A 24,530-nucleotide genomic window follows, 5' to 3' on the forward strand; every position below is an offset into this window, starting at 1 on the left:
GACGCGTATTGTGCAGACGAGATGGGGAACAAAGGGCGAACACGGCCAAGACATAGGATGCCGTTCTTTCCTTCGTTTGGCCTCGTGGGCCTCTGCGCTCCATACGTCAGATGAGCTAAGGCATCGGGTTGCGTCACTCAGCCACAATCCTTTACGCGCCCGACTCTGCTTCAGTGCCGACAAGCATTGAATTGATCCACTTTGAGCAAGAACGGGCGGTGCAGACCCATCGTATCTCTTGTCCTTGGTGCCGTGCCCGCATCTCCGCAGTGCACCAGCCTCAGTTGCAGCCACAGGTACTCCGTCGTGCTAGTCAGGCGTCATACAACACGCGTCGACGGTCATCTGCAGGGACCCCAAAGTCTGCTTTTCGCTATTCCTTCTCCTTCTACACCTTATCTTCTTCTTTCGGATCGCGGCTCCCTAGCCCGCGCGTTAACGTTGCTATTAATCCAACTATGCCCGCCAACCTCGACACCCCGCCTGCCATCCAGCTCAACGGTGCCACAGAGCCCACCACGATGAATCCTCAGCCCTCAGTACAGAACTTTGGCGAGCCCGCGCGGCCGGCGGTGCCCCAGCGTAATGATACATCCTACTCGAAGTTCTCGACCATGTCGGTGCCGCCAGAGGGGTCCATATTGACAGGCAAACAAGAGCACTGTAAGCCGTACAACATCATCCATAGCCCGTGGCGAAGCTAACGAAGGCGCAGACCTCAAGCGCGAACTCATCTCCCAGCAAACAAAGTACGAAATCGCCGAACTCTCCTCTCCTACAGCGCTGCGACGCTTTGGCGCACCCTTTCGCTCAGATGCCGGCGAAGTTGCGCCGGAAGACTCAGAGCTGCCCCTCCTCCGCTACATATTCGTCAATCATGTTCGGAACTTTCCCTTCCTGGACAAGGCCAAAGAGAAGGAGTTCTGGCAGGACAAGCTACAAGTCGTACGTTGTATGAGGTCATACTGGGTAGAGAAGGAACTGACAAAGGTGCCGTTCTAGTTCCTGGAGTCATTCGCGAGCAAGGATATCTCATCTTCAGAAGACCGCCTGGAAGAAACGAAGAGGAGAAAGCTAGCGCTCAAGGCCGAGAAGCTGGTCGAGCTGATGATGGTCTCTGGCATCCCCACCGCCTCAGGCTACGAAGAAAGAATACGCTTTGCCGAGATGGAGATTGTGGACCGACAGGCAGATGAAAAGGGTCTTACGATGAATGAGCCGAGCGGACACGCTATCAATGGTTGGGACGTCAATGTCGCAGGCGTCAGAACAACATCGGTGAAGAGACATCTCCGCTACCACACACATGCGGTAAGTATGTATACACGTTGGAAGAAGACAGAACCTAATTATGCGTTTGCAGGAGTACCTCATTCGTGTAAAGCACGACGGAGACAAGGACTTCTACATTGGCCGCCGATACGCAGACTTCGTTCAATTGCACAAACGCATACGTCTCGAACTTCCCGGAAAAGTGCTCGCTCCATTACCTCGAAAGAATGCGAAAGATGGCCTCCTACAATCAAGTGCTGATGACGACGATGTTAGCTCTATCTCGTCAGGATCTACCCAAGGACCTCCCCCTCCTGAACCTGTTGAGAGCAGTGGCGGTGGTTTGCGTAGCTATCTCTGGGGCGGACATAAGAAGAACGCCTCACAGACATCACTAGGAAGACGTTCGCCGAGAGCCTCAGCGGACTTTTCAGCGTACAAAGCTCCTCGTAAGCTGTACAGGGAAGAACAACGTGTTTCTCTTCGCGCATTCCTCCGATCATTCCTACACAACGAGCGAATCGCCCAGTCAAGTGCCATGGCTGAATTCCTGACACACGATCCCATTGAGGTCAATGAGGAAGAAATGGAAGACATCCAGAGGCGAGAAGAGATGGACAAGAAGCGCATCGAGGAACAAAAGCAGTTCTACGAAGTCGCGCGGAAGCGAGCAGCGGAGCTTGACATCCACATGGAGAAGTTCAGGAGAGAAATTGTAGAGAGCAATGGACTCTCACACCTGTTCCAAGAGGTCAGAGTCAAGAACACCATCCGAGACCTGAAGCCAGAGTACCAAAAGTTCGCAGAGTGGTTACGGATAGAAGTGGCTGCTACCATCTACCATTTGTTCCTAGCCGAGGACAATTCCCCCGAGCTGTTTGCACAGGCGAAACGCATACATTCTCTCGTTCCTTACGGTGTCCTCAAGAACGTCATTAGGATAGCCAACCCTGCAGCCGTCATGAGTGGGGTTCTGGATCTGTTCCTTGCACAGCCGTTCGGCGCTCGTTCATTACTTCAGCGTATATTTGGTATGGCCATCAACGACGGTGTCAACTCTGTACAGAAGACGATCGACACACTTGGTTCCACGAGGATCAAGGATGATGTTCTTTGCGACAAGATCAAAGCATACGTACAAGCGGATGAAGGTGTCAAGGAAGCGATTCGACAAGAAGCTGCGCGCGACAACGTCGATGTCGTCGTGACCATACTGCGCTCCGAGTTCTTCCAACCAGAATTGTCTTCGCAACAAGTGGAGAAGGTTTTCAATGCCTACGTTGCATGGAACAACGCGGTCGAAAATGTGAGATCGAGCCGCCTCAGCAGAAGAGCTAGCACCCGCAGCACCGTCAGCACAGCTACTAACGCGACCGGTCAGGTCGAGAAGGAGATGCGATCTGGCGCTGAGCTTTTCGCGCACCTCAAGCAATACTTGAAGCTGTGTCTCAGACAGAGGGATAAGCTCATGATGCTCCAGATCATCGAAGAAGTAAGTTTGACGGAAAGGCGATTCCAGAGATGAATGACTGACGTACTTCTAGCCGACCACGCTGCAGCTCTTCCGGGATTTGTTCACCATCTTCTACGAACCTCTTGTCCGTGTATACAAATCCGCAAACGTTTACAACAGTATTACCGACTTCGCCATGTTCGCCGATGACACCATCAAAACCATCGAAGCTTGTCAACGACAAGAAATTTCTGCAGACCCCAATCAAACCGTGCAGGCCTTCATAGATCTGTGCGCCCGCCACGAGGATAACTTCTACAAGTTCGTTCACGAGGTGCACAAGCATGACAACGGTCTCTTCGACCAGCTCATGGGATGGCTAGAGGGTATCTTGGACTTCCTGCGTCACGGCCCTGGAAGTGGCGGTAAGCTTGATATGAATGCGCTCTTCCAGGGTGGAATCGATTCAAATATGATCGACAAGAACAAGGCCATTCGTGAGATCAACAGTCTGATCAAGTGGCAAATGGCGAGGAAGAAGTGGCATTCGGACAAGACAAGGCAAAAGATGGCGAGCGGTGGTGATGACCCTGATCCGCTTATGGGTGGTATCGCCGGCTTCAAGTCGAGCGACTTTGGGCTGAACGCGGTTCGTTTTCCTCTCTGACAACATATTGGCCATACACTAACGAGATACAGATGGACCTCCAGGATCTTGAACTCGATGATGATGGTAGCGACTCCACCGACTCGGAAGACATGGACGATACAGATATCGCAGACCCGATTGAGGCTGAGCGCAAGAGCCGAGCGCGCGCTGCTGAGAAGCTTCGGAGAAAGGCAGGCGAACCGAAAAAGCCACCTATCGTGGAGCTATACAAGCTCAGTGATGGTTTCAACAGCATGCTTAGAAACGTTCTCGCTTCGTAGGCTATTTATAATATGCCCCTCAGATGGCACAACGCCAATCTGGTTCACCTTTGAATAGCGGTATGATGGAGCATCCTGCATGCCTCTAAGACCTAATGAAATTACTTCAATTCTGTGTACAACTTGACTGCAACTCTCAATTCCCCCTTTAACTAAACGGTTCCTGGTATTGGTGAACCACTCCAGGGCTGCAGCTCCACGTGCTCGGTATGCGCACCTACCCGAAGCACGCTAGCGTGGTGCGGCGCTCGGAGCTAGTGTTCAGTCGCATAGCTGTCCTTTAGTTCAGCCGAAACGTTGCCGCGTCCACGCGTTGACTTGCTTGCCAGTTCTCTTCTCTGGACGATGATACTGCGGCTTTTGCACGGACAGTGCTGATATTCATTCCTTCACTTTCACCTCTTTCAAGAAGCAGCGCCAATTGCGTTTGCAGTTCAAGTCAACTCGGTCCTTGTTCAAGACGCGAGCTACGACCACGTCTCGAGACAACGTTCGGCTGCACCCTCAACCCCACTGGTCTCGACCCCAATTGCCTTCTACTGTAGGGCTTCACACAACTTCCTGCAATCACACCTACCCTGCAGCGGTAACCCGCCGTTATGCCCGCCAAATCGCGATTCACGAGGCTCGACGCCTTCACCAAGACGGTCGAAGATGCGCGCGTGCGCACTACATCTGGTGGAATCGTCACCATAGTCAGCTTGTTGGTTATCTTCTGGTTAACGTGGGGCGAGTGGGCCGACTACAGGAGAGTGACTGTGCGACCGGAATTGGTGGTTGATAAGGGCAGAGGCGAACGCATGGAAATTGCCCTGAACGTAACGTTCCCACGGGTACCATGCGAGCTGCTCACGCTCGATGTCATGGATGTTTCTGGAGAGTTGCAGATGGGTGTCACGCATGGCATCAACAAGGTGCGATTGAGCCCTGAGAAGGAGGGCAGCACGGTTATTGATATCAAGGCTTTGGATCTGTAAGTCTCCATGGAGTCGCTGTTGGGCGCAGGCGCATACGGGAAGCAACAGAGTGCTAACGACGGTTTCAGGCACGCGGACGAAGCGTCACATCTTGCTCCCGACTACTGCGGCGAATGTTACGGCGCACCTGCCCCCACCAACGCAATCAAGCCCGGCTGCTGCAATACCTGCGACGAAGTCCGCGACGCATACGCCTCGATCTCTTGGTCTTTCGGTCGTGGAGAGGGAGTCGAACAATGCGAGCGGGAACACTACGCCGAACATCTCGACCAGCAACGTCAGGAAGGATGTCGTCTTGAGGGCAGCATCCGCGTCAACAAGGTTGTCGGTAACTTCCACATCGCTCCTGGAAAATCGTTCTCGAACGGCAACCTGCACGTTCACGATCTCGAGAACTACTTCAAAGACGAGTACGCGCATACCTTCACCCACAAGGTTCACCAGCTTCGCTTCGGCCCCCAGCTTAGCGATGTCGTTGTCCAGGACATGCAGAGGAAGCACGCAGGCTCTGGCGCCGGTGGATGGTCAAACCACCACATCAACCCTCTTGACAACACCGAGCAGCATACCGACGAAAAGGCCTACAACTTCATGTACTTCATCAAGGTCGTGTCGACCGCTTACTTGCCACTCGGCTGGGAGAATCAGCTTCCTCGTTCCGCAAAACATGATGAGCTCCTTGGCGCGACCATTGACGCTTCATACAAGGGCAGCATTGAGACGCACCAGTACTCTGTGACCAGCCATCATAGGAGTCTGCAGGGTGGTTCTGATGAGAAGGAGGGTCACAAGGAGAGGATTCACGCTCGGGGTGGTATCCCCGGTGTCTTCTTCTCTTATGTAAGTTCCCAAGTACCAACTTCGTATTGCTTGATATGGTTACTAATGATTGCAATAGGACATCTCACCCATGAAGGTCATCAACCGCGAAGCCCGTGAAAAGTCCTTCTCTGGCTTCCTCGTTGGTCTCTGCGCCGTGATCGGTGGTACTCTTACTGTCGCTGCGGCTGTGGACCGCGCGTTGTACGAGGGTGTCAACAGGATCAAGAAGATCCACTCAAACTAGATGACGATTATTGCCTGAAGGTCGTCTCATTGTTGCATTTACGCGCGTTCATGTGTGGAGTTTTTGGCGTCACGGGACATCAACGGAAAGACTAGATTTATTACAAGTCTGGGAGAGTGGTGTAGGTGGTGGGAGGTATGGAGAGGTATCAGGACTTAGAGATTTTCCTCTGAACAAGGCTTGTATCATTTAGATCGGAAATCTATGAAACGCACACTTACTTTACTGTCGTTCTCAGTCGACTACCAGATGACATTATTGCTTTCCTGTGTTCAATTATGCTCACATTTCTGGGTTTCAAAAACTTGATCTTTTGGTAGCTATAGAGAGCATTGTGCAACTAGAGCCTCAAAGGTCCTGAGCTCATACTCCGGGACGGCAGGAGAGAGCTTCGCGGATGGCTTTGCTGGCTGACGGGATCGATTTCCTTGGGCTGTCATCAAAGTGACTGCCTTGCTGCCTGACCTCGGGATTGCAACCCGAGGAGTCAGCACGAGAGAACCGTATTGTTTGCACTTAGAGCACAATTTTCAATAAGCAGACATGACTAAAGAGCATGAAACAATAGGTGAGCAAGAGCACAATAGCAGTGAACTTGGTCGACGTCGAAGGTTCCATGGGTTTTGGCCAATGACAATTGGACGAACTGGAAAACTGTGGCTTGGCGGCGCACAGACCTTCCGACTTTATAGACAATCCCATCTGCTCAGTCTTGCTTGATTGATCTCTTCCACTTCTAACACACAACCAACATACTCCAATGAACATGAACGATCAACCAAGAGGTGGGCGAGGACGTGGTCGCGGCCGAGGGCGCGGGAACTGGAGTGTCTCATTCACACCACAAAACCATGACGACGATCAGATGATGGTCGATGGCGAGTCCTCACGTGGACGAGGCAGGGGACGAGGACGGGGACGAGGATTCAGGGGAGGCCAAAATCACTTCCAGCACGACAATCGCACAGACAACCGCTCAAGAGAGCCGGCGCTCGACAAAGAAACCCTTGAAAGACTCAAGTCAAATCCGTCATATCCGCTGATGGAAGGCTTCCTGGGACGACGCTACGATGCAACCAACAAGCTGTTGAACTTATCAACTATCGCCGGCGACCAAGAAATTCTCCAATCCGGCATGTTCGCATCGGAAGGCGCACAGAAGAAGTTCTTTCCCGCCCTCATGATTGTTTGCGACGCCATTCTCGAGACGCAAGAAGCGAAAGAAGCAGCAATCCACAGCGTCACACTTGCAGGCAACAACCTCCAAAACACACACGCCGTCTACCAACTCTGCAACCACTTCCGCCACATCCAAAACCTGGATCTAAGCAACAACGCTTTCGCGACGCTGGACGCCTTAAAGCCATGGAAAGGTCGCTTCAGAAACGTCGAACACCTCATCGTCGACCCGTTTCCCAACCCGAACTGGCAAGACGAAATCGTCTCGTGGTTCCCCAAACTCAAAATCTTGAATGGCAATCAGGTCCGTCCTGACGCGCCGGCAAACACCAACGCAGCAAACGCACAGCAAATACCGGCTGCTACCACACCAACACCAACACCTGCAATCATCGACCCGGAGCAGCAGAGGAAGGAAGAGATGATTCTCTACGTTCAGCGCGAAACCAACCTTAAGCGCGACTACGCTATTCAGTGTTTGGAGGCTGGACAGTGGAATATCGAGCAAGCTGGTGCTCTCTTCGCACAGAGCCGCGAGTCTCTACCAGCTGAAGCGTACAACTAGACGTTGATCGTTTGCGAGCTCATCGAGATGAAATATCGCAGGACATGAGAGGAAGAAGACTTTGATGTCATCTGTACGACATCAGGCATGGAACAACGAAGAGCAGGGATCCAGTGTTGCTACTACCTTTACAACATCACAACCCAGGCAGCACATTTTCGGAAACATGAACGTCTGCGCAAAGAGAGCGGGACTTTCAAGCAGGCGCGGACATCTTGGGGGCAGCATCTGGCTGTTATCACGAGGAGCACGACTTTTCTTTCACTGTATGGGGGCGAGGCAAAAATGGTTCTGGACAGAGCATAGCATGGCGTTGATGTTTTGTGTTTGGGGCATGACGCGGTACATATACCCACGCGTAGGAAAGCAGGAGCAGAAGCACGAAAATGGACTAAATAGAATGAAAACAATCATCAAAGACAACATGACTGACCAGATCCCACCTTTGCCATCGTGATCAGTCTAGAAAGGAAGCAGTGGCCGCCTAACGAACCATCTCACGTCAGCTACCAGCAAGACCGACATCGCACGCTTACGTCATCACACATGCAGATCGTAAGACGAGTCTTTGAACAGAGAAAGCAACACTCAAGGCAAAGAGCCGAGCGCAAATAGATATCATCTCTACATAGTATGTACTGAAAGAAAACGAGTCCTTATTACCACAACGCAAAGGCCGCAACACCCTGGTTAGTGACTCTTCCTCTGCGCATTAGCCAGCGCACTGTTAAGCGCAGCTGTAACATCCACATGGAACAGCGGCCTGTTCAGCCCTTGAACAACCGCTATCCGGCCCCTATGCCTAGCATCCTGCGCATCGGCATGTCCATACGCCTTGCTGTGCTCCAGCTGCTTGGTGATGCTACCCGTCTCGGAGCTATCGCCCGAGTCGGGATGCGCAGCCTCAATGTCGCGACTTCGTACTTGCGATAATGTGCGTTGTGCGAGGAGGTTCTCGCGTGCTTCTGCTTCCGCGGCAGCAGAGTCGGAGCCGCCGATTTCGGCGACGCTGAAGATCGGTTTCCATCGGTGGGTGATGCCGCTATCGGGCATCTCAGGAGTGTAGTAGCCGAAGCCGGCGGCAGCGAGCGAGCGCTTGGTCCAGCGGTTATTGATGTTGCAGAAGTGCCAGTCGACGGTGTCTGGGGCTGCGTACTTGTCGAGCTGGTTCCTTACGTCAATCAAATTCTGGATTGAAGTAAGATCGACATTGTTAACTGAGGAGAAATCGAGGATGATAGCCTTGAGCGTGGGTCGATCGTCGGTAATCTGAGTATCTTTGCCACGGCGAGGACCAGGGTCGTTCCATGGGCGGTCGCCCGGTCTGTTGTACGTTGCTTGGTTCGTGCGGCGCGTCTTCGCAAAGATGATATCGGTGAGCTGGTCGAGGTAGTGGTTTGCGTTGGGGTAGTTGAACCCTTCGCTGAATCGGTAGATGAAGATACCTGGGTAAGGGTCTTCCAGCTGAATGCTTGGGTTGGATCCGTCTTTGTGATCAATGGGTAGGAAGACTTCACGAACAGAGTGCTCTCCCTCCGAGGGCTTTTGCCGAACACCAGGTGGCGACATCTTGTCTTCTTCTGTTGGGTCCAACAGATGGTCACCAATGACGGAGTGAATCTTGGCCCTACCCATGAAGCGACCCTTGGCCTTGAAGAGACGGAAAGCAAACATGCCTGCGGACACTGACACCGTGACAAAGATGCCATTCTCGATGCTGGAGAAGACGGTAACGAGAACACCAACGAAGAAGATGATGACTTCAAGTGGTGAGATCCTCCAGAATTGGTATACAGTGTTTGGCGGGGTAATCAAGTCCAGCACTGCGTGGATAATGACTGCCGATAGCGCTGCGTTGGGAATGTACCAAAACATAGCTGGGAGTGCGTAGATGGCGAGTAGCACTACGGCGGCCGTAATGACACCTGCGAAAGGCGTGCGAACACCAGCCTTTGACTTGATGGCAGTACGTGAGAAAGAACCAGTCGCGGGGTATGCTCCCAGGAAGGGGCCGAGGCAGTTGGAGACACCAATGGCTACGAGTTCTTGCGATGGGTTGATAACGTAGTTGTTCACACGTCCGAAAGACTTGGCAATGGAGATGTGCTCGATGAGGAGGACGATGACTGTCGATGGGAGTTCGGTCGCGAAGGACTTGATGATGGGAATCGTAATCTTGGGCACGCGCGCGTGTTGGAAGCCTAGAAATGTAAGTAATGAGTTTGACCAAGTTCAGGAAGCATCTTACCTCGTGGAACAGTTCCGAGGGTTTTGATAATCGGCTTGGTTCCGTTGGCCCTGTGCTCTCGGTTTGCCAGGTAGCTGAATAGGATATACAGCAAAATGACGAACACCGTTCGCAGAGTGTTGATGAAGAAAAACAGCTTGGCGCGGGCGGGGAAGCGCTTTGCTAGCTGACCGCAGGTAAACCTGATTGCATATAGGAGGAACAGGCAAGTCAGGCCGAATGATGCGTTGAGATCGGTTCGTCCAAGGTACTTCAGCGAGTTGATGACCACTTTGTACGTGGGGTCCCTAGTCGAGAATCCCGTGATACCCATCATGGCAGGGAACTGCCCAGCAGCGATACTGAGGGCAGAGCCGGTCATGAAAGCCGAGATAGCAGGCAGTGAGATGAGGTCCACAATCCAACCCATGCGGACAAGACCCAAGAAGAGAACGATTGATCCGGCAATGATGGCCAAGGCGGACGCGATCATGTCTCGTGAGATGTCTTGGCCAGCAAGTTTCTCTTCTGCAGACAGCACGACACCGCCCGTGACTGTCGATAGAACGGCAACGGGTCCAATGGTGATGTCCTTAGAGGTAGCGAAGAACCAGTAGATGAGTACACCCATGAAGGAAGAGTACAGTCCAAATTCGACTGGAAGCTCAGCGAGCTTCGCATAGGCCATACCCTGAGGAACTACAACAGCGCCCACAGTTATACCTGACGGAAGTTAGTAGCTATAAAATATTGCTGTTAGGATGTGACGTACCAGCAACAAGATCTCCGATCAACCATTGTACGTTGTATCGGCCTATCCAGGAAAGGAACGGGAACAAGCTGGAGCAGTACTCTCTCAGCTCGTGACCACTGGGAAGAGTGTCCTTGATCCATTCTTTCGCGGTAGGTTCTTCCTCAACATAGGTGTCTGCTGAGTCGATAGTGAAGACGCTTTCGCCTCGGGTTATGCGTTCCGAGCCAGTTTCGTTCCGGTAGTGCAAGTCGATACCGAACACCTTTGCTAGGCCTTCGCCGACTTTACTGGCTGTAGAAGCCATCGTTGCGATGAGAGGTCTCCAACGCGCTCGAACGAAGATGCACTGGATCAGCACTGGAATGCCACGTGCCTGAAATCCAGTACTAAGTTTGACAAGACCGAATAAGCCTTGGAAGCAACGACAAGAGCTGACGGAAGTCCGAAAGCTTATCTATGCGGTCCACCGAACGGGCGGGTGTGAACAAGCACAGCGCAAGCAATTGGTGGCTTGGGGTGAATCGCACGCGGTCTCTCTGGGACGAATGACGGTGGTGCTGTGCCGGGCTGGGCTGCAGGATCGGCCTGTGAGCTTCGAAGTCAAGGTAGCTTGGGAAGCTTGAGTGCCCTGGATGTGGGAAGGACCGAAGCCTTTACGACGCCTCGGGATTGCTTGATATGACGAGAAATTGCGTGATCGCTTCCGTTACTGGATCGGAATTGGTGTTGATGTACGCTAGTACTCTATGCGCAGTCGGGGGGATGTCGAGGCAATAAGGCCACTGCTATGATAGAGAGGATGAGATGGGTAGGAAGTATTTCCAAGCAAAGCCCGAGTGAAGGGATCTGACAAGTGACATAATGCCCTGATATGCCGATCAGATCTAAGTGATTATTAGCGACCGTGACGCTTTTCGCCGCGGTACCGGCAACAATCTGATGCTCGATGGGTCGAGCTTGCAAGGGTGTGCGGGTGCGGCGACAGGGATGGGGCGCGAAGGATGTGATGGTCGCTGACGGTTCGCACTAGTGTCCAATAGAGATCCAAGACCGGAATTGCGTGCTCGGGAGGAAAGATGTCGACTTCGCTGTGCGAGTCCGCCAAGTGAGCTTGGAAAACGGTTGAGGTGTGGCACAATTGGCACACCAAATCCTTCCGAGTAATCGTAATTGTATTCCCAGCTGACGTGCGGCTACATCATGTGTTTGTCTTGAGCAACCACGCTGAGCACAGCAGCTAGCCTGACGCATACCTACAGTGTGTGCGACAAATTAACTCTGCATCGAAAGATCCTCCAATGGTAAGAGGCGGCATTTTCAGAACTCCGAGGCTCTTGGTTGAGCGCAGTCGTGATGTCGCGAAATAGCATCTGACGTCATGCTCTGGGGAAAGCCGGCTGTGCGGGTACGTTGAGACGGCACTTGGATCCTCGACGGGAACTTGCATCCAATCCAGGGCAATTCTCTCAGCCTACCACGATAAGCCCGTGATAGAACCGGCGCTGTTTGTCGTGAAAAAGATGTCTGTGGGTGCAATTAAGGTTCTTTGCAGGATGCCAGCCCGCACGTGGGGAAAACTGGTCCTTACTAAGCGAGCAGCCGCCACTTAAATATGGGGTGTACGTTCTTTTAGGAAGGCTGGACACAAGAAGTGCATACCGCTTTTGTCCATGCTCAAAACTCAGCAGAACACAGTTGATGGGTTTTCACGATAGCTCTGCTCTAGATTTCCATGAGTGGGCGGCGAGCTATGCCGCTCTGATTGAGATGCACACCTCAAAGAGATGGATGCGTTACTCCAAGAGGTGCTCCGACCACATCAAGCTAGTCTCGCGCGTTCGGCGTCAACGCTTTCCGACTTCCTTCTTGGCTGACCCTCAGTCCTACGTACTCGGTTTCCACCGCTTGCCCACCTCAATTACTTTCTCACGACACGATGCCTCCACCCAAAAGGCCCAGGACTGAGTCGGGAGAGTCCGCCTGTCCGATCTAGGCCGATGTCGTCATGCCGTAAGCCGAGAGATGTGCCCGCTCGAAACCCACTGTCACATGAGACTACGGCGCATAACGTCTATCACAAGAGATAGTTCATGGCGATCTTTCTAAGAGTTTTCAGGGTCTCCCCACACTCATGCAATGAAGACACTAGACAGTTGTGGTTGTCCATCTTCTACTAGCCTGGAGTCTACGACACAGCATATCTAAAAAAGTGAAAGATTTGATATTAGTATAGCTTACAAGCTACCTGCGGCAAAGCGGTTTAGTTATTCAATCTACAAGCCTCGTATCCATGAACAGCTAGACTCTGTACCCAAAAGTATCCAGATCATCATACTACACGAACCAAAGGATTGATTTGCCAAATACCACTCCCACTACAACCGTCTTCAACTCCATATCTCGTCCTGAAACAACTACGTCCTACCAACGCTCATCTCTAATCCGCACACCTTCCCCCACCATATTCTCTACCAACGACACCCCATCACCGGCACCTCATCATGTAACCCAACACTCTCATCCGTCCGCTCATTGATAAGCTTCTCAAGACCATTAAGCAAATGCCGACATTGGAACAAAAACGCAGCTGCCGACTCGGTACGCGGGGGAGAGTAACAATAGTTCACTTTCATCAGTCGAATAGTACGAATAGCGTCGCGCTGCTGAAACGTCAGAGTCCAGAGGAAATGCTTGAAGCCACGATTGTGGTGGGCCCGGAAAGTGTTTAATTTGAAGGGTAGCCATGTTGTCTCGGATCGCAATTGTCGCGAAGTGGCTGTGAGCGCGAGGAAGTGGTGTGGTCGATTCCAATCGTCTTTGTTGTGGGAGGACAGCTGGATGGGAGGATGACTGGACATATTATAGCCGTGGGGACGACTTTCTGTACGGATTTCATGACCGCCTAGTACGTAGATGTATATTTGATTACGTAGCTCAGCTGGGAGACGGAGAAGCGGAGATTCGCGTTGGTTGCGAAGGGTTCTGCTGATGTCAGTCTGGGTCGGCGAGGTGATGGGGGTGTTCTCAAGAGCATACATTGGTTCGCATATAGATGCGGCGGCCTCGGACTTTGTTTTGACGTAGGCCATGGTTACGATTTGAGCTGATGTAAACTTGAGCGTGTGTGGTTCGGAAGAGTGAGCAATGAGTGGACGACGCAAGCTTACGAGGTAATTATAGCGGTAACCCGATTGAGTAGCGGTGCTAGTTCAAGAACGTGTGCGTTGTGATTCCAGTGAAATGTGATTTTGCGCTCAGGAACTAACGTCAAGGTGACTTCATTTTGTACTGGACATATAAACATCCCGTGCACGAAACGGTAGCAGACACGTGCAATGCTCGGTACCATTCCATTACCGGAACAAAGCGACCAACTCGTCAACGCCATGATAAATGCACTCCTCTCCCTCCCGTCCCGTTCTCCACAACAAAACAACCTATCTACCACTCTTCCTAGCCTTCTTCGCCCGATCATAAGCATTCTTCTCCCTCCCCTCCTCACCCTGAATCTCCGCCACAAGCCTCCTATACTTCGTCTCATACGCCTTATCCTTCTCCTTCTTCTCCTTGAGCGTCTCTCTCGCAATGAAATTGGCATCCTTGCGCAACTCCCTGAGCGCACCTTTCCTCTCGCGCTTGTACTCCTTCTGCAGCTTCTTGGCTTCCGAGCGCTCCTTGTCTGGGTCGTAGTGGCGGTTGGGATCGAAGGACTCTTCGAATTTGGGAATGCTGGATTTGATGGGGAGGGGGCGGTGGTGGTGCAGGAGGAGTGGTCGCCGTTTTGAGCGCGCGAGGGAGAGGCGGGCGAGGAGGTTTTGGTGGGTGGAGGTTTGGTTGGCGGATTTGAGGGGGGCGAGCAGCGGAGTGAAGATCTCGATGAAGGCGGTTGAGGCGCTCCAGAGTTCGGCGGCTGTGATGACGTTCTTGCTGTGGGCGGCCAGGAGAGTGGGTGTGGCGTGCTCTGATTTGAGGGACAGTCCGGTGTAGCGGATGAACTCGGGGATGTATCGCTTCGATAGCCTTTGGTATTGCAGACACAGCGCACCGATGCATGCACCGGTTGCAACATCTTTAGTAGAAGCAGGTGAGGTAAGTCCCATCCATCGAGCCATGAGAGTGATGGCGGGAGTGACGACTTGGTGAAAGTGGTCAGAGGTGGGGAAGATGGAGCCAATGCCTGCAAGCAGAGCCAAATCGCCCGGAGTTGGGTCATTCGATATCTGAAGCTGCTTCAAGTGTTGTCGGATTTTGGTAGCAATCTGAACTGGGTATGACCGCGTCATGGAATGGATATGACGGATGATGGCTTCGATGACAGCCAACGATGCAGCGGGCGTCTGGTTCGACAGGTAGGAGACGTGATCAATAAGCGCGCATGCAAAGTCGGCAAGCTTGTGCTTATTGTCTTGGTGTAGTCCAGCATGGTAGAGCGCACGTATCCGCTGAATGACAGTGGAGGTATCGTTGGGAGCAACATCCTTGAAAACCTTCAGCAGCTCCTCGTGAGACCGCGGGCACGCGTATGTAAAGGCCAATTTTGACGAAGGCTCGGCAGAGAGTGTAAGCACACCGTTCACGGCCTTGGGCTGCTCTTTCCGCTCTGGCATGACGTGCTTCAAAAAGTCTGCATCCTCTTCATCCATGGCCATGGTGTCGTCAATCGCAGAGCCAGCATCAGACTCATCGTCAGACATATCTGCTTCCGAGTCCGTAGCCACGAGATCATCGTCCATGATGAAGTCGTCCTCATCTTCAACGCCTTCTGGTCTCAGTTGGCCTGGTAGTTTCAGACCGAACTCGGCAGCGTCATCGGCAAGATCGTCTTCATCTTCATCTTCATCCTCTTCTGACTCCTCGGCACCATTCTTGCGTGGCTCTTCGTCATCGCTGACTGGCTCTCCTCGCATCCTCTGCAACCGCTTCTGTTCGAGCTCCTTCAAGCGGTCGGCCTCTTCCTTGGCCTTCTCCTCTTCCGTCTTTGTCCGCTCCGTTGGCTTCGCTCGCTCATCTTGCATCAGCAGGCGCACGCGCTTGTCGTATTCTCGGTCCTTGTCTTGTTGTGTGGTTCCAGCGAGGAGCGCAGCGCGGTCGGCGTTCATGCCAAACTCGTTGACTTGGGGGTCTTTTGGCTTCTCGGGCTCGGGCTTCTTGTTGATGTGTCCTCGCAAGGCAGACAGAACGTCGTTGAGGTCCTTGTCGAGTTCGTCGCGCAGCTCGTCGTCGTCCTCTTTTTGTGCCTGACGCTCGTATTTGTGCTGCTTTGACTTGGCCACGACTTCCTTCATGACCTCTGCCTTGCTCTTCTTCCGCTCTGGCTGATCTGCAGCCGCTTCGCCGTCCACTTCGCCATCTTCATCGTCATCGTCTCTCCGCCTCTTCTTCTTCAGGAAGCCATCTTCGCCGTCGCTAGACCCAGCAATGCTAGCCGCGTCGTAGTCTTCCTCACCAATCTCATCGTCAAAACGGAGGGATTGTCCGCCGTGGGTGAGCTCCACCTCATCGGCATCGTCCTCGAGGTCAAACACATTGCCACCTCTCTTGCGCTGTTGTTCTCTCTCGAAGCGCGCCATCTCACGATCCTCCAAGCTCATAGTCGGGTCATCTTCGCCTATCCGCCTATCCAGGATGCCTCCAACTTTGTTCTTGCGATGCATCTCTGGAAGCAGCGACTTTCTTCGTGCCTCTTCGCCCGCGCTCTTCGTAACGCCAGGCCGGCCGAGGATCTTCTTGGGGGCATTCTCAGCCTGCGCAGAGACGTACTCATGCTTGTGAGGGCGCGCAAGGTGCTTGAACTCGAAGGGATTGAAGGATTCGCGAATCGAGGCGAGCGCAGAGGCTTTCCGTTCGTGGTGGTCGGCGTTCTTGGATTGCGACTTCTTCTGCTTCTTCGACTTTTGCGGGCCAGTGATGCCCTGTTCGCGCAGGGAGGCTTTTAGCCGCTTCAGCTGGGAGGGCGGCATCTTTGCGGGTATCCGAAAGCCTGGAGACCTTCCGATAGAGAATTCGGCGTTGAGAGGGCTCGTGGGCGACACGAGATGGTCAACCTGAAATAATTTCGAGAGCCAAAACTTCGGGCATGGATGACCCCAGTCTAGCGCCACCTGTGAGCCGCGCCCCACTTTCACACGCGACGAGCGCCATGACTGCCCGCGCGCAACTGAGTCCACGACCGCATCATGCTTCCACCCTCGCCGCCATAGGCTTCACGTCATGACCAACTATCCCTCACTATGGCATCCAACATTCCCGACCACTGGCTCTGGCTCGGCCTCGGTACAACTCCTTCTTCCACCAACCTCACGCTATCAGCCCCGCTAACCATCTCCCAGGCGTCTTCACCTTCATAGCCGTCCAGCAAGTCTCCCACGGCCTCAACCACATCCGCACCCTCACCGAGATCCGAGACCCCCAAAACCTCCCCCAGCAGCGCCGCGCCATCCCCTCCGGACCGCCCACCCACCAAGAAGATGCGATCAAGACAAGCTCCCTCTTGACACTGGCGACGAGTCACAACAACGATATCCGCGCCTCCGCTACCAAGATTCTATGCACACGCTTCTACGCCTCCAAGTCCGCCAAGGACCTGCTTATCAAAGACCTGTACTGTGCAGACGGAGAAGTACTGCATCGCGCCCAGTTGGCCTTCAATTTGTTGGGCGACATGGGTGTCTGGAGGGATGATGGGTTGTTGCCCAACAACAGGTTCAGGTGGGATGTCGTTCAGCAGCCTGGAATGGGGAGTGGTTCGCAGAGGGATGTAAGGAGGAGGCGGAGAGAGGCCATGGTGATAAGTGATGGTGAAGGGCTGATTGGAAGTGACGATGTTTACATGAGGGAACCAGAGGGCGAAGAAGAACATGATGATGGGGAGTCATTGTTTGTGTCTTGAAGAGGCCAAACTATGAACACGATGTAGAATTCGGACTATGATACCCCAGCGATGCTAGAAAGCATCTTTTTTTCATGTTAATACACTACTGCCTCAGTTGCTATCGATGTACAACAGGGCAAACCATACTCAAGCCTGTCTATCGTCCATCTTCACTGCGTCCAAAACCTCTGAATCCTCCGACGTCTCTTCTGAAGAATTTACCAATGTTCTTCAGATTACTCTCCAGGTTTGCGCCTCCGTCTGCACCTCCAGCCTGTTGCTGCTGGCCCGGCGCAGGACTGCCGAATCGGTCAACACCATCTCTCGCTGCATTAACGAGCATGTTGCCCAGACCTGTTGCGTCGAACCTGCCTCCACCAAGACTTGGTGTGCCCATCGTGCCCATCACACTGCCCGCCGCACTCCCAACGCTACCTCCCGTCTGAATTTGCAGTGGAGTAAGGAAAGGGGAGTTCTGCACCAGGTTTTCATGGTTGGGCGAAGCGCGGAAGGCAGAGAAGAGGTCGAGGAGCTGGGTTTGCTCCGCCTTGCGGATGCCCTTGAGATCCATGATCTTCTTGAAGTTGGTGTCCGATTTGTCGGCAATGTGGATGAGGTAGGCTTGTACGAGGGCCTCTGGTGGCGAGGGGCGGACTTGGAGTGTTTTGAGGAGAGGGTCGATCTTAGACATTGACTGGTTTACGCGTTTGATGAAGCTGATGAACAGATTAGCCTTACGTTACGCTAAACAGGAGGGACTCAGAACATACCTTGCTGGTGGTGCTGTACCAGGCTCCTCATTGAGCGTGGGTAGCTCTGTGAAGCCTTTCTTCAGCACGTACGAATCTAGCAGCATCTGCTCCGCGCCAACTTCGGAAATCGGCTTGCACTGCACTATGTTTGCAATGTAGATGGAAGCCATTAAGTCGACAAGGTTATCGCTGAAAGCTCGCGCGTATTGCTGCTTGTGAAGATACTTCAGGATCTCCCCAGATCTCTCCTTGACGTTACGCAGAAGCTCTCCCACGTAGGAACTTTGGTCGCCAACACTCTCGAGCTTTGCCCAAGGCGTGTTTCGCATCTCTCTCCAGCTAGGTTCGCACGCGATTTCCACTTTCCGGACAAGCATTCGAACTGTCGCGCTAGCGATACCCATGAAGGCGTCCGCCTGGCTCTGCAAATCGACCTTTTCCTTGAACTCTTCGTCTATGCGACCTCTTATCTTCTCTTCTAGTTGATTGCACGTCATATAACAATAGTCTGCAGTGTTGAGAATGAGAATGGCGTCTTCGACAGATGGTCCTTGTGCTCCTGCCTTCTCACTAAGGAAGTAATACAGCACTTGCTGACCGTACTGGTCCAGGTACTTGGCAAAAGTCATAGATAGCTCCTGTAGCCGCGTTCCCGTCGAGAGTTTGGCGCACTGCGCCAACGTCATACGATAGAATTGGAACAATTCTGTCGACGAGGGTATCACAGCTTGATGCGAGAAATCCTCTTCTGGATTGCGCAGGGGTTGTTGCCGATACTTTGGCATAAGGTTGGCAAGTTGCCTACAAAGTCAGCATCGTGTTCGACAGACATTTGCTTGTAACCTACTTGTCTTGAGACTCGACCCAGAGGCTCATGTAGGGTTCAAAAGCCTCAGAGATGGCTTGACTAAAGCCATGTGGACGGTCGTCCTTAGAAGCGACTGTGTCCATCGAAGAACGTGACTGCGGGGGAATGAGTACGTGTTTCAATGTGATAGACTGCCTACACAAACCTCGTTGGAGAATCGCCTTTCCAAGCTGTGTTCGAAGTCCAGCGTCTCCTGTAAGCACGAAAGGAGTAGTTCGACGTCCAGACTCTGCCCGTCGCCTCTCCGTACAGCCTTTTGTAATATAGACTTGAAGTCTTCGCGGGTTCCTTCGCAGAACGAGTTGGCCAGCATCTCGTTCACTCTCCAGTAGGCTGGGAAGATAGAAGCATGTTCGACATCGTACGTCTTCATCATCCGGTTGAACCAGCTGTACCTTCGCCCGATATTGTCTAAGGATCCAGCCTGTTATTGTTAGCATCGTGTTACCATAGAAGAGTGCAAGTGTCCTACCTCGTCGTTGCCCCGGAAGACCTGGCGGTACTCGCGAAGCTGCGTGTTGCAATACCAGTTGATGAGCCGTGTACGAGCGTGCTCCCCGAGCGCATCAATGACCAGACATGCTTCCGCCAGCATCCCTTTCCGCTGGGCTGTTTCGCCCTTGGCAAATGTCACTTCGAAGTCCTCGCAGACCTGCTCCAGCAATTCGCCCTGCACATCTGCCACGTTGCGACTCAGCGTTGCGATCTGGTCTATCGAGCGATAGCTCTTGAAGTGTGCCACGAGCTGTATCACAGCCTGTAGAAGCTGTGCGCATTCCCGATATTGCCGCGACTTGCTGAGGCTCCGTAGTTGTTCGTATGCCGTCGTCAGCATTTGAAGGCGCTTCAACGCCGTCATGGAGAGCGTCAGGTTCTTCTTGGTGCTATCCAAGCGCTTTATGTCTGCAGTCATCTCGGTGATGGTCTGCTCCGTCTGCATGGCCCGCTCTCGGACGCTCTCGATCTTCTTGAAGAGGTCAGCCAGCTCTGCCTTGGCGGCCTGGATGCGCTGCACGCTGTCGGCATCGGCAGTGGACTGTGAGGCGACAACGCCCGCGATGTCTTCGTCGAGGTCATGCTGGTAACTGCGGAGGGCGTCCGACGTGGCAGATACGGACGAGAGCGCGGCGGGGTGGGAAAAGATGGCGTTCAGGTGATCGATGGGGTCGTATGAAGCTGCATTGAGCGTCAGCGCGGAATCCATGCTTGTGGGTGTTACTGGGACTGCGTACCAGATTCCAGCGAGGTGGAGGGCGCAGGCATGTGGTTCGGCGGGCGTCCGCGTCAATGGCATGCGCTCGCGGTACACGGTTGCAGTCGTCGCAGCGGCAAGGAAGGCACGGCCGGGGTGCAAATTAAGACGAGATATCTTATCTATCTAGGACGCAGTACGCACGATTCGGTATTATCGGCAATTGCCTGACGTCCTCCATGCTTCACAAGCCAATATCCCACGCGTCCTCAATCAGGGTCTCTACTCCGAGGTCCGAGCTCATCGCGCTAGAGCACCCTGACGTGTGGTAACATCGCCTTTGAATGTATACAGAGTACAAACACAACACTCATGCACATCACAGTCTATGAATACATTTGGATACCACCCAATTCTGAAATCCGGGGCTTACTACTACGACCCGGGCACTATTGCGGGAATAGACCCAGAAACCCGTTGTAAACTAAACTGCGGTCTTTCTGTGTGAGCGAGCTTGCATCCCCTGTACCGGTCCAATAGAAGAGTCCACCTAGTCCGTTTTGACGCACGTAGTTGGCCTTCATCCTGACTGTGTGCGGGGTATCGTATGTGACTAGACCTCCGTCACCACCAATGCAGTAGGCTGCGCCCAACTGCTCATCAACGTGCTCTTCCGCACCCGGGCGTGGTAGATCTCGGTACTCAAATGTGCCCTCCTCTCCTGCCTGCCCAGAGAACGAGTGGCCAATACCACGGGTTCCGGTGAAACTGCGGCCATATGCTGGCACACCCATGACAATCTTGTGTCTTGGGACACCTTGCTGCATCATGTACGAGACAGCTGAATGGCAGGATATTGCGGCCTCGGGACTGTGCGGGATGTGTGGTGTGAAGAGTTGAGCTTGATGTCCGCACTTGCTGACCCACGGTCCAGAGTAGTCGTAAGCCATAAGGTTGATCATGTCCAGATAGTGCGAAGCATGTCCCAGGTTGATGTGTTGAAGGGCCCATTCGCCCGCTGGAAGTGCCGAAGAGAGAGTGTACTGAGGGGCTGGCAAGTACTGACGAAGTATAGCCAGAAGAGCGATGTAATCCTGACCTTGACTGGCATCTGAAGGGTGCTCCCAGTCGACTATTGCCTGGTTAGTAGAGGCTCTTCCACCTGCTTTGGGGAACTGACTATCGATTCCATCGATTCCGAACTGCTGTACCAGTGCCAGTGACGACTGAGCGAAACGCTCACGGCATGCAGGGTCTCGAGCTACACCAGCAAAAGGCTCACTGCCTTTCCCGCCTCCACCGACAGACAGTACAACCCGTAGTCTGGTGTATTTTCGCTTCAATAGAGCAAAAGAGTTCAGACAGCCCTTCGTTGCAGGAATGTCGTCAGTGCCTGGAACCTCGATTTGAGCATCCGCCCATTCATCGCTCAGCTACAACGCAAGTCAGTCAGTGAGACTCCTGTAAATCTGACATACTTACGTAGACAGTTCCATCATCTTTCACCCTGTGATCGTATTAGCCCCATCACCCAGTAACTCCATCTAGCACTTAGCGTACCAGGCAAACGCATAGAAGACGTGCGAGATGACATCGTAGTTCAATGACACGGGTGGTTGGTCGCGATAGATGCGCCAGTTGGGATAGTAAACTCCGTTCCAGTACATGGCTTGCAGCGGTGTAGAGAAAGTGGTGTCGTGACCAGGCGGGTTGAAGTAGTGTCGGCTCATTTTCGGTCGTCGTCAGCTACAGCCTAGCTTGCTGCACGTCAGAACACCCTGCAGGTATAGGCGGGTACCCGGACTTTGAAGGATCAAAGTTGGACGGCTATCGGAAGCTCCTTCTCGTCTTGGTTTCGAGATTTGGTCTTGGTAACGAAAATGTACAGGTATGTAAGTAGTTCAAAAGAACGAGTTGTGTGCGTCGAAGATTCTGTGGCTGAGAAGTTAGTAGGCAAGAGAAGGCGAAGGAATAGGTCGAGATTGTCCAGTGTAATTCTGAAGCACTTCTTGCTTGTATATGAATATAAATGCAACGCAATCAGTAGTGCCACCAGAGGCCATCGGTGATGCAATGCTTCGGATGATCGTCTTGAGACCGACGGACCGCGCAATCATCCTAGAAAGGACGAAGCCTTCGATGCAGGCCTTGCTATAGTGGCTTTACTACAGATTAGACGGTGAGGCCCAGTCTGGCAACTAATGGACTACAGGTAGACACTAAACTGCTACCCCAAGCATCCATGATCGCGTGAAGCAAGCCTGCGTCGCGTACGAGGTTGCAATTTTCTCAATATTCCGTCCTCGTAATGTGGGCCTAGTGCTTCAAGAGTAGAACGATGAATTCCACCACAAAACAGTCCAGCTCTACCCACACCAGCAGGAGTGCAAGGATATAGTGACGCGAAACTGGGTATCAAAGCAGTCAATATTGAGCCGAGGACAATTTCTCGAATTATTGCGGAACACAGGCGGAATATTGACTGCTGATTACACGACCAGGAACGGCTTTCCGGATCCTTGTGGGGAGAGGGCATGACGCAAGCGGCTAGGAGTATAGCAGCCAAGGAGCATCAAACGCCGTGTTGCATGAATGGTGACTAGGTGGAGGGACGACCCCGCACGGAAGCAAAACCTGGAAACGATCATGACTGCGAACGCGTTGATGAGAAATCACAGTTCCTGCAAAGCGTATCGACGGGCCGAGAAGAGCAAAGTGAGCACCGTGAAGCGTCGTATGCGTGGGGGTCTCAGGGTTGCACGATCGGTTCGACGGCACGCAGGAAACGCACATGTAGTGGGTAGATCAGGGTAAGTCGAAGGCCGAGCGGGATGTAACCGCCATGTAATACGCATCCGGTAAGTTGCAGATGCAGATGTGGATGCGGAAGTACGGTGATCGCCGTCGGGCCGGAACAATGAAGCTCAGCATCTTAGCGTCCACGTGATTCCGCGTCCCTGCTCTTTCGAGGTAGGTGATCGCGCGGGCTCCAGCGACGTCACAGCAGCAACGCAGCACCCCAACTCTATCCTTTGCGCCTATTGCATACTACTCACCCACATGAGGTAGTCAGAGCGCGCCGCGATGACTGAAGTTATGAACCCCGTACCAACGCCCGCGCCCGAAACAAAGCCGATAGAAGCTCAGCAGCCACAATATACATTCAAGTTCAGCGAGTTTCTTCGGCGCGAATATCGCTTCGGCCTCAGTCCCGACCGCCCAGTATGCAAGGCGTATCTTCAAGGCCACTGTCCCGATGGAAACAGGTGTCCAAACAAACACAACGTCTCGTCATCCTACAACAAGTATGCGGATTCGTAATTGAGCATGTATGCACTCATAGCTAACAAATCCCAGTCTCGTATGCAAACATTGGCTGCGTGGCTTGTGTAAAAAGGGCGAAACATGCGAGTTCCTCCACGAGTACAACCTACGACGAATGCCCGAGTGCTCCTACTACGCTCGAACACAGACGTGCTCTAACGGTGACGACTGTCTCTACCTCCACATCGACCCCGAAGCCAAGCGCCCATCCTGCCCACATTACGACCGAGGCTTCTGTCCACTAGGGCCATACTGCGCACTCAAACACAACAAGAAGGAGAAGCTGTGTCCTTTCTACCTCTGTGGATTCTGTCCCGAAGGAAAAGGCTGCAAGTACGGTGCACACCCACGGTTCCCCACGGAACTCAAGAAGCCCGAGGTGCGCGTGGAGAAGAGCCCCGAGGAGCTTGAGGCAGAGCGGATAGAGCGCGAGCGCGAGATGATGAGGAGAGAAGAGGAGGACCGCGAGCGCGACGAGAGGAACGGCCATCAAGGCGGTCGCGGTTTTAGGGGCAACTGGGATCGCAAGAAGCGCGGAGGCCGGAGGGGCAGGGGTGGCAGAGGACGTGGGGAATACTGATTGGCTATCATCTGGCACACTGGAGCCTCAGAATGCTACAAAACGCCCTTCGTTCGGGCGGTGGCCGACTATCGCGCCCGGCGCGTATCGGGCTGGAGCTGAGAAATTCGAGACGGAAAGGACAGTGATACCCCCAAGCTTGATTGTGGTATCAAGCGCTGAGTAACAGAGGTGTTGACTTGGATGGCCATCAAGTGGTCTTAGTCTGAAACTAGAGTTGGCTTTGGAGAGGCCAATGTACAAAATTCATTGGCTTATGGTTGTCACGGCGGGAGTAAATCTTGGGCCCCAGCGCCTGACTAAGAGGAGATGAGTTCGGCACATAGTACTATTATTACATGGCTTTGAGATGTAATCTCTTCTGACTGATCTAGCATATCTCTCCACCAACAGAGTAAATCTCTCAATTAATCAAAATTACACCCTTACTTATTTGTAATTACTGTGCTGTTGATTCACATGTCAGGTCGAACCTGCCCAAGTGGGTAGCATGGTGGAGACTCTTGCCTAGCTTCGTTCT

At 53.0% G+C, this 24,530-nt stretch overlaps 9 protein-coding genes across 9 annotated transcripts; 5 read left to right on the top strand and 4 right to left on the bottom strand.

Moving 5' to 3' along the window:
• Positions 1-458: 458 nt before the first annotated feature.
• On the top strand, positions 459-3,655 carry J4E87_002239 (uncharacterized protein; the record flags this gene model as incomplete). The annotated part of the gene is made up of 6 exons (XM_049373877.1): positions 459-663; positions 716-945; positions 1,003-1,311; positions 1,364-2,764; positions 2,817-3,374; positions 3,425-3,655. The coding sequence occupies 6 exons, from the start codon at positions 459-461 to the stop codon at positions 3,653-3,655; spliced, it is 2,934 nt and encodes a 977-aa protein (XP_049236017.1).
• Positions 3,656-4,254: 599 nt separating this feature from the next.
• On the top strand, positions 4,255-5,698 carry J4E87_002240 (uncharacterized protein; the record flags this gene model as incomplete). The annotated part of the gene is made up of 3 exons (XM_049373878.1): positions 4,255-4,628; positions 4,701-5,472; positions 5,531-5,698. 3 exons carry the CDS (start codon positions 4,255-4,257, stop codon positions 5,696-5,698), a joined length of 1,314 nt encoding a protein of 437 aa, XP_049236018.1.
• Positions 5,699-6,458: 760 nt separating this feature from the next.
• On the top strand, positions 6,459-7,442 carry J4E87_002241 (uncharacterized protein; the record flags this gene model as incomplete). Its single annotated transcript, XM_049373879.1, has 1 exon — positions 6,459-7,442. One exon carries the CDS (start codon positions 6,459-6,461, stop codon positions 7,440-7,442), a length of 984 nt encoding a protein of 327 aa, XP_049236019.1.
• A 690-nt stretch (positions 7,443-8,132) lies between these two features.
• On the bottom strand, positions 8,133-10,727 carry J4E87_002242 (uncharacterized protein; the record flags this gene model as incomplete). Its single annotated transcript, XM_049373880.1, has 3 exons — positions 8,133-9,643; positions 9,691-10,392; positions 10,442-10,727. The coding sequence occupies 3 exons, from the start codon at positions 10,725-10,727 to the stop codon at positions 8,133-8,135; spliced, it is 2,499 nt and encodes an 832-aa protein (XP_049236020.1).
• A 3,133-nt stretch (positions 10,728-13,860) lies between these two features.
• On the bottom strand, positions 13,861-16,383 carry J4E87_002243 (uncharacterized protein; the record flags this gene model as incomplete). Its single annotated transcript, XM_049373881.1, has 1 exon — positions 13,861-16,383. One exon carries the CDS (start codon positions 16,381-16,383, stop codon positions 13,861-13,863), a length of 2,523 nt encoding a protein of 840 aa, XP_049236021.1.
• Positions 16,384-16,653: 270 nt separating this feature from the next.
• Positions 16,654-17,312, top strand: J4E87_002244 (uncharacterized protein; the record flags this gene model as incomplete). The annotated part of the gene is made up of 2 exons (XM_049373882.1): positions 16,654-16,696; positions 16,753-17,312. The coding sequence occupies 2 exons, from the start codon at positions 16,654-16,656 to the stop codon at positions 17,310-17,312; spliced, it is 603 nt and encodes a 200-aa protein (XP_049236022.1).
• A 139-nt stretch (positions 17,313-17,451) lies between these two features.
• J4E87_002245 (uncharacterized protein) lies at positions 17,452-20,118 on the bottom strand (the record flags this gene model as incomplete). The annotated part of the gene is made up of 5 exons (XM_049373883.1): positions 17,452-18,010; positions 18,065-18,847; positions 18,894-19,009; positions 19,060-19,338; positions 19,387-20,118. 5 exons carry the CDS (start codon positions 20,116-20,118, stop codon positions 17,452-17,454), a joined length of 2,469 nt encoding a protein of 822 aa, XP_049236023.1.
• A 437-nt stretch (positions 20,119-20,555) lies between these two features.
• Positions 20,556-21,836, bottom strand: J4E87_002246 (uncharacterized protein; the record flags this gene model as incomplete). Its single annotated transcript, XM_049373884.1, has 4 exons — positions 20,556-21,238; positions 21,287-21,539; positions 21,589-21,613; positions 21,667-21,836. 4 exons carry the CDS (start codon positions 21,834-21,836, stop codon positions 20,556-20,558), a joined length of 1,131 nt encoding a protein of 376 aa, XP_049236024.1.
• Positions 21,837-23,190: 1,354 nt separating this feature from the next.
• Positions 23,191-24,010, top strand: J4E87_002247 (uncharacterized protein; the record flags this gene model as incomplete). The annotated part of the gene is made up of 2 exons (XM_049373885.1): positions 23,191-23,411; positions 23,464-24,010. 2 exons carry the CDS (start codon positions 23,191-23,193, stop codon positions 24,008-24,010), a joined length of 768 nt encoding a protein of 255 aa, XP_049236025.1.
• Positions 24,011-24,530: the final 520 nt, after the last annotated feature.

Source organism: Alternaria ethzedia, assembly GCF_023757985.1.
Source record: "Alternaria ethzedia strain BMP 0044 chromosome Unknown scaffold_4, whole genome shotgun sequence".
Lineage (NCBI taxonomy): Eukaryota > Fungi > Ascomycota > Dothideomycetes > Pleosporales > Pleosporaceae > Alternaria > Alternaria ethzedia.